The 7,520-nt window shown below is 45.6% G+C and overlaps 1 protein-coding gene across 1 annotated transcript; it reads left to right on the top strand.

Annotated features, from left to right (window-relative positions):
- The first annotated feature begins 5,804 nt into the window (after positions 1 to 5,804).
- On the top strand, positions 5,805 to 7,040 carry LOC128709074 (zinc metalloproteinase nas-1-like). Its single transcript, XM_053804059.1, has 2 exons — positions 5,805 to 6,135; positions 6,217 to 7,040. The coding sequence occupies exons 1-2, from the start codon at positions 5,805 to 5,807 to the stop codon at positions 7,038 to 7,040; spliced, it is 1,155 nt and encodes a 384-aa protein (XP_053660034.1).
- Positions 7,041 to 7,520: the final 480 nt, after the last annotated feature.

Raw genomic sequence — 7,520 nt, 5'->3', positions numbered from 1 at the left:
TGTTCGGTGAAGTTCGGTGTATGTCCCTTTTTACCTTCGATGACGATATTTACGAGGTACATTTTTTTTGTTTCTTTTTTACCATTCCAGGTTTCGGTTCCGATTTCCGGTTTCCGGTAATGGTGCCTCCTGGTCGACTGATTGCCGCTGGCAGCCAACCTGCCACAGGTCCCGTAAGCCATCCACCAAAATGTTGGACGAGCTGTTGGCACTGCTCGCATTTCCAATTTGTTCGAATGCCGGACAACGCAAACATCAAAGGTAAACACATCGGCCAGTTTCGGTCAGATTAAACAGTTTCCCAGCAGCGGATGTGGATAAACTGTTCGCTTTGGTAGGATTTTTTTGTTGGAGGCCGCAGGGTAGCCTAAAACCTGCCGGTAACGTTCGGACGGTGCAGACGGTTCCGGTCGGTAGGAAGCGAGCGAAAAGAATAAACAAATTCCTGCTACGGAAGCTCACCTACGTGCGGTGCTGAAAGGGATGTGCTACATGGCTTTCTCCTCCAAGTGCCGACTATTGAAGGGAGCTTTGCCATCTTAGCAACAAAAAACACGGGTTAGTGATTAGTAAGGAACAATTTGGTTTGCCGAACCGGTGAAGAATGTTCCTCAAATCAGTGAGCAAAGCCTACCTTGACATGGGAACGTAATACTGATTGAGCTAACATTTTCTTTATGATGGCAAATAAAACTATACAAGCAAGTGGTATTGTTAATTAAATAGATTGAAAGGTAAAGGTTGTAAAGGCCTACAAAGGTTTCCCTTTTTTCTTAAGCAACTATTTAATTATGCTTACAAAACTCTACATTTGTGTTTTTTTGGCTGTTTACTTCAATTTGGTAGCATTTTTTTGATTTCTTTTTTCAATCACTACTCTTTGGTCACTGTAGTTAATTAACGGTCCAATAAATTTAGTATGGAAATGTATGCAACAAACCATTACGTCCATTCGTCCAATGCATTCCAAACCATTTTAGTGTTCGTCTGCTTTTTCTTCTTCTACTCGGAAAAATTCATTCCAGATCATGACTGCCATAACTGACTAATTAGACCACGTCGTAGAATAGCTAGTCCTAGTTGAGAAGAAACGGTCCGATTAGCACCAGTTCAAATATGTAGGACATGTGTAGTGCCGCTACAAGGTACACCACCGGGCCACTAATACCACAAGCGGTGATTGAAAAGGGGCAAATATCCCTTGAGCTAATGATCAGAGACAGAGAAAGGCAAAAGACCGATTAGAGCCAGGCACACCACAAGTTGTTGATCTCTCCTTTATACCACAATTTTTTATCATAGTTATAAGTGTTGGGCAATGAGCATTTAAGAACCTCACTCACTCTGCTTATCAGTGTGAGTGAGTGAGCATTGCTCTATACGAGAATAGTCAATCAGTTCACCTTTGCTAACGCTAGACAACAAAACAAGATCATTATGACAATGCGTCTGGCGAACAAGTGATCGACAGCCAACGCACAAGTGACTCAAAATACTCAAAATACTCAAAATAATTAAAATAACACTCAAAAAGCAAGATAATCTCAAGAGGTAATACTCAAAAAGAGGGGACTCACAAATGAGCGTCAGAAAAAATGAGATGGTTAATATCTCTACTCATTCAATAGAGGATTTTGATCAGCCCTTTTTCATCGAAATGCGGTAGTTGACTACAACACTAAGCATTGTATTACGAGAGCCATCTAGTGGAAAAAATATTGAACTACAATATAGCTCAATCAAACTGGTACAGATGTCAAAAGTACAACTCGATATCGTATCCCCCGTCGGAGTTAAAACTTTGAACAAACTACTTTCTTCAATAGCACCGATAACTAGACATTTACAATGGTATATTAGTCAGACCAGCAAAGGCTGAAGTAGTAGTGTTCAATAACGGAGAAAACCTGAAAGGTAATGCAATCACTTGCATCACTTCTTATGCCTAATAAATCAATAATCAATCTAAAGTCTGCGTAATACTGAGAAGTCTTTTTTTTCTTTCCATTTTCAAAAGAATGGCCAAAATTACATTTCACTTGTGGCCATTCGCCCACAACTAGATAACTTGATGCAACACAAAACTCAGTGAAATGAAAAATCAATCAAACAAAGAACATTGCCCAGGAAGTGGGTATTCTATCTTCTAACAAACAGGGCACGGCATTACACTGGAATAGGAACTAAACTTTGAAAGTTGAAAACATCGATTCAATATTTCCACGAAAAAAAAACTCGGTACTGGAAGGAAAATTAGCAATATGAAATGTAACCCATACAGAGAAGCATAACTAAGTGGAGAGCTTCTTGTTGTCTCGGATTGTTTGTGCTCACGTAGAGAAGGATAGCATTGTATTAATTAAAATACATGCACGTATGGTGATGGGCTTCTTTACCATACGCTTGAACACTGGAAAAAGTAACTACCCCCGAATGGAACGTTCATTCAACCGATGCTGATCGGTACTTCCGTGTACATCGGCAATGTACACAGCCGTGTTACAGTCGTCCAATCATAAAAGCAAAGCATTTACAGCTACACGGTATGACCATCCGTTCCGAATCAGTAACAAAACTTTCCCGACGGTAGAAAAAAAAACCGGCCCAGCAGAAAGCTTTCATAATTGACTTGCTTTTGGTTCGATTGATTCGATTTGTTCGGTTCACAAGTGCGGAGCTAACGGTTCGGATTTGCTACACATTGGTTACCGTGTGGCCGGTGCAATGCAAATTGAAAACTTTATCTGTACCGTTAAGCAACAGCAGGTGAATCCGTTTTACATCGCCATCCTGTATTGGGCGGAAGTGGTAAAGGCTTACAAAAAAAAAATAGAACCAACCGTCCATTTTGGCGTCCGAAGCGCCCTGTCACCTTCATCATCGCTGTCACTAAATTGAGCACTGGAAAGACGATGCACAGCCGTACCGCAGCACATCCGTAAGCAACCAGGACAGCAGGGTGCCTTTTTTTTTGTTTTGTTGGTACATCTCTGCCACGCTTTATTCTCGGAATTTACGCCCTGCCATGCCTGGGCCATCCCGACAGCCCCATGGAGACGCCTGGTCGTTGGCGAGAGTGAAAGAGTTCCACCAACAAATTGGAGCTTTTCTGAATGCTAGCAAGAAGCAACAAAAAAAAACACACACACACACACCAACCCGAAACAAATAGAATCAACTGCAGCACACGAGCGAGCGATCGGTGAACGCCAAGCAGCGATTTCAAAAGCCAGCAAAAGGGTGGATTTATTTTGACTACAGCTTCACAGCCGAAGCTAGGCGATCGGACCGTCCAATCGTCCATCGAAAACGGTGGTTCCTTGGTGGCAGCGAAATGCAGTGATGATGCTTCAATATCGCCGATGTGACGATGCAACTTCCATAAGCGGTATCCCGAGTTGTTTACACTATACTCGCCAAAACGCGTTAGAAAATCTCGCTTAGCCGATTTTGACGGTTTTGTGTGTGTGTGTGTGCAGGGATTGGGGTTCCCCCCAACGGGTATATTTTTTTCAACCGCGTAGTAAGATGTGCGCTGCAAATAGTTGCGTCCAGGGCGTTGTGATTTTAGACAGTTTATTCTTGTATGCTTTTTTAAAAAAAACAGACCTGCAAATGGCACGAGTTGTTGCGTAGCTTTTGAGAGCGATACTTATATTAGATGCACTTATGAAATGTACATACGAAACCACTCTAGAAGGATCGAATGAATAGAATTCAATCACGATTAGGTCCCATTCATTCTGGTAGAAAGCTTTTCAATGCGCTTACTGTACACATTCCGACATCTTAACAGCTTTTGCGCTCCGTTTTGAATGAGCATCTCTTTCGCTCTTTCCCTCCCGCGACGAGTCATGCGTACAACCTTATCATAAAACACTACCATGCTTTCAAATATGTTCACGTCAGCTTGGTAAATGTCAAACACAAGCTCTAGCTCGTATCAACCCGTTCCAAGTATTCTAACTCCGTCATGTGGACGAGCGTCATCGCCAGAAGCATCATAAACCGCGCGAGGTCATCAAAGTTTCTCTACCAATGCTTTCCTACCGGGCGTCCTCAGGACGCTCTGCTGCGGTGCTCGCCATCCAGGTGCTGTACCAGTGCATACCCGCAGCAAACCACCGGAGACAGCAACCTATCGATTGATGTAAGGCAAAGTGACAGATATCAAAATATTGGCCCCCGGTAACGATAGGGGCCCGAGCTTTATCAAGTACGACGTGAGATGACAACCAGACAAACAACCGGTAAACACACACACTGCCAAACACGAGCAGCCTCCCCCTTTTTGCTACCAACGGTGCAACGCATCCATGCGCAAGCCACAAGCCAGCCACAAGTGTAAAGGGGGACAGTTCGATAGAAGCGTCACCTCGGGCACATCGGCTACCGCACGATCGTCATAATAGACAATCTGGAAAGTTCTCTCTGATTTGATTATACATATTTCATCTGCAGTCATTCATCCATTCACCGAACGTGCGGCACAACACTCGAGCCAGTGTGGAGTGCACACTCGCACATCAGCAAATACACCCACCCACCCACCTTCAGATGGGCGGTAAAAGCTTCGCTCCGGACCATTGTCCCTCGTGACGCTGGCATGTGTCTTGACTTCTAAATCGGGCCCTCGAAATCCTCCTGTCCCACCATGGTCCTGTCAATCGAGCAATGACGTTTGACACAAAGATTCGGATCCCCGCAAAGAAGGCATTTTCAGTGCATGCAATGCGGTGCGGTCGACATTGGACATTCGTGCACACAGTGCATACGTGAAGAAGTCCTGTATGCTGTCGCTACCTGACCCGAAGCAGAGACAAACGGGACTCGGGACAGGACGGAAGTGAATAGGCCCTCTTCATCGACCAACCGATGTATCGTTGGTCCAAGCTGCCAACTTTATTCGGTGCAGAATCTGCCAAATTTGAAGTGTGTCTCTTCATAAACCTTTCCTTTGGTTCGTATTACTGCCGTTATCATATCACCCAAGGGCAACCACATCTCCTTCCTTTTTCGTGGTCGAATGTGGCCCGGGACTGACAATCGAACGATGCACGATAAACGGAACAAATGATGCACTAAGGGAGCGACGCTTATGATACGTTACCTACTATCCGGAGGGACAATCAGAATGCATTCAACTATCAACTCGGTACGTTTGCCATTCGACAAACTCCCGGGGTTGGTTTGATCTAGCCCATTTGCCAACTATTTTCCTTAGGTCCAAGTTAAATCTACGGTTCAGTCAAGTTCAGTGTCAGTCAAATAAGTGTGAGTAGGATGTATTTATATAAACTAGGTTATATTGATATAACTCTTCCGCGGATAGTGTTTTTGAGGCCATTCCTTAATTTCAGTCCATTTTTGTTGTTAATTTCCAACGCATCATCAGTTGTTTTTTTTTTTTTTACATTCCCACGAATGAACTTCCCAAAACGATCTTCTTACATTAGCTGCTGTTGCACACTGATAAACGCAAACGGGCGTATTGTTTATGTTTTGTACTTGAATGAACAAATATTGCTTCTAGTCAAACGTTCTCTTCAAACAACGAGGGAAACGTGCAAAATAATTCCATTCCATTGGACAATGATTGGGATTGAAGTATGGATGGAGGTTTCTGGTACTTGTTTTTCCTCCTTTTTCGACAAGGGTGCGATAAGTATGTTCCACCTTGTTACCCCAAACACACCCAAGCTGATGTCGCCACAATCGTTGCAATTGTGCAATCGAACGGTATAATAACGGGGCACGATCGATGGCAACCCGATACAGACCAACTGGAAGCCGTCGCTCGTGCCATGGCTTGCGGAAAAGGAAGTTTGTTAGCCATCGGTACACTGCTGCTCGTCTGCAGTTGGTTGGAATGGGCCGAAAGTCGCAGTGCCATGGCGCCTAGCCTGGAGGTGGGCCGAAAGTTGCGTGAATCCCGGGCAGCTGGCCGAGTTGCGGCCAAACCGGGCGGCAAGGTGTACAGACCGCCCAAGGCGTGGGAGATGGGATTGGGCGTGTATAAGGAGGGCGACATCATGGAGAGGGCTCCACGTCAGGGGAACGGTGTTTCTACTTCTGTCTACAAGAATGCCCGCTGGCCGAATGCGGTGATACCGTACGTCATTTCCGGCACATTCAGTAAGTAAACGACCCTTACGGTGAGACGGGTGGCTGGCGAGCGGGTGTTGATCGTTGACTTAAACCTTTTCCGTTGTGTAGCTGCCGCTCAGCAAACGATCATTCAACAGGGTATGGCTCAAATCGCTGCCGCTACGTGCGTCCGGTTCGTGCCACGCTCGTCCGAAGCACTCTACGTGACGATTGGTAACGGAGATTCTGGCTGCTGGTCGTACGTGGGTCGCAGTACACTCAACAGCGAGAACCAGGTTAACCTGCAGAGCCCCGAGTGCGTGGACATCGGTACGGTGGTGCACGAGCTGATGCACGCGACCGGCTTCTATCACGAGTTTACGCGCCCGGACCGCGATGAGTACGTGACGATCGACCGTACCGCACTGGCGCAGGAATATCAGACGGACATATTCTTCCAAGACAACTACGCTAAGAAGGCCTCCAACGAGGTGGATTTGTATGGCCAACCGTACGATTACGGTAGCGTTATGCACTACTCGAAGTATGCGGCAGCTGCCAGCCGGTTAAAGCCGGTCATGAACAATCTCAAACCCTGGACCGGTGACTTTGGCAATGATAACGGGCTATCGCCCGCGGACATTATCGATATCAATTACATGTACTGCAACGGTACTACTACTAGCACTGCGCAGCCTAGAACCACCACTACCAGCACGACCACTGCCCGGTCGGTAACTACTACGACGACCACGACTACCAGACCCGTGACTACGACGACCAAGACTACCACAACCACTAGGGCTCCAACCACTACCACCACGGTACGGACATTCCCAACCCTTTTTCCAGACCGTACGGGCATCTTCACAACGTTCATTCAGGCGCCATTGACTCGGTTCCTTGAGTTGCTCCGATCGCTTCCACTGTTTAATCTGTTCAGCATTGGATGAAGATCCAGCCGGGGTTAACAGGCGAAATTTCGATTTTCCCTTCCTAATAAACTGCAAACAACATCCAACCATCGAACTGCAAATAAAGTCGTAGCAGTAACAGAACGAAAACGAAAACCATTTACACCGCTGATCGATACATCCATTGGTACGATTGTACTACAGCTGTGTTTTTTGACGCACTTGAACGGTTCAGTTGTGTCAGTACGTTAACTGTGTTGTAACAATGACACTGGTTGTTTTAATGATGTGTAAATTTGAAAACAAAATTTGGTGGGCTGAATAAATAGAAGGAATGTATAAAAAAGTACAATATTTGTTCAACTGAAATGTGCAACTCATTCCTACTTACTTACTTATCCGGCGCTACGCGGCGGCGCTCTTATCGTGGCGTCCTTTAAACCGCACACGGTCGAGCGTCTTCGTCTGCCAACCCATTTTTCCGGCCTTTCTGTCAGACGCACCAACGCCGTCACTCCA

This window comes from Anopheles marshallii, chromosome 2 (assembly GCF_943734725.1).
Source record: "Anopheles marshallii chromosome 2, idAnoMarsDA_429_01, whole genome shotgun sequence".
In the NCBI taxonomy this organism is placed as follows: Eukaryota; Metazoa; Arthropoda; class Insecta; order Diptera; family Culicidae; genus Anopheles; species Anopheles marshallii.
This window is presented reverse-complemented; position numbering and strand designations above follow the sequence as displayed.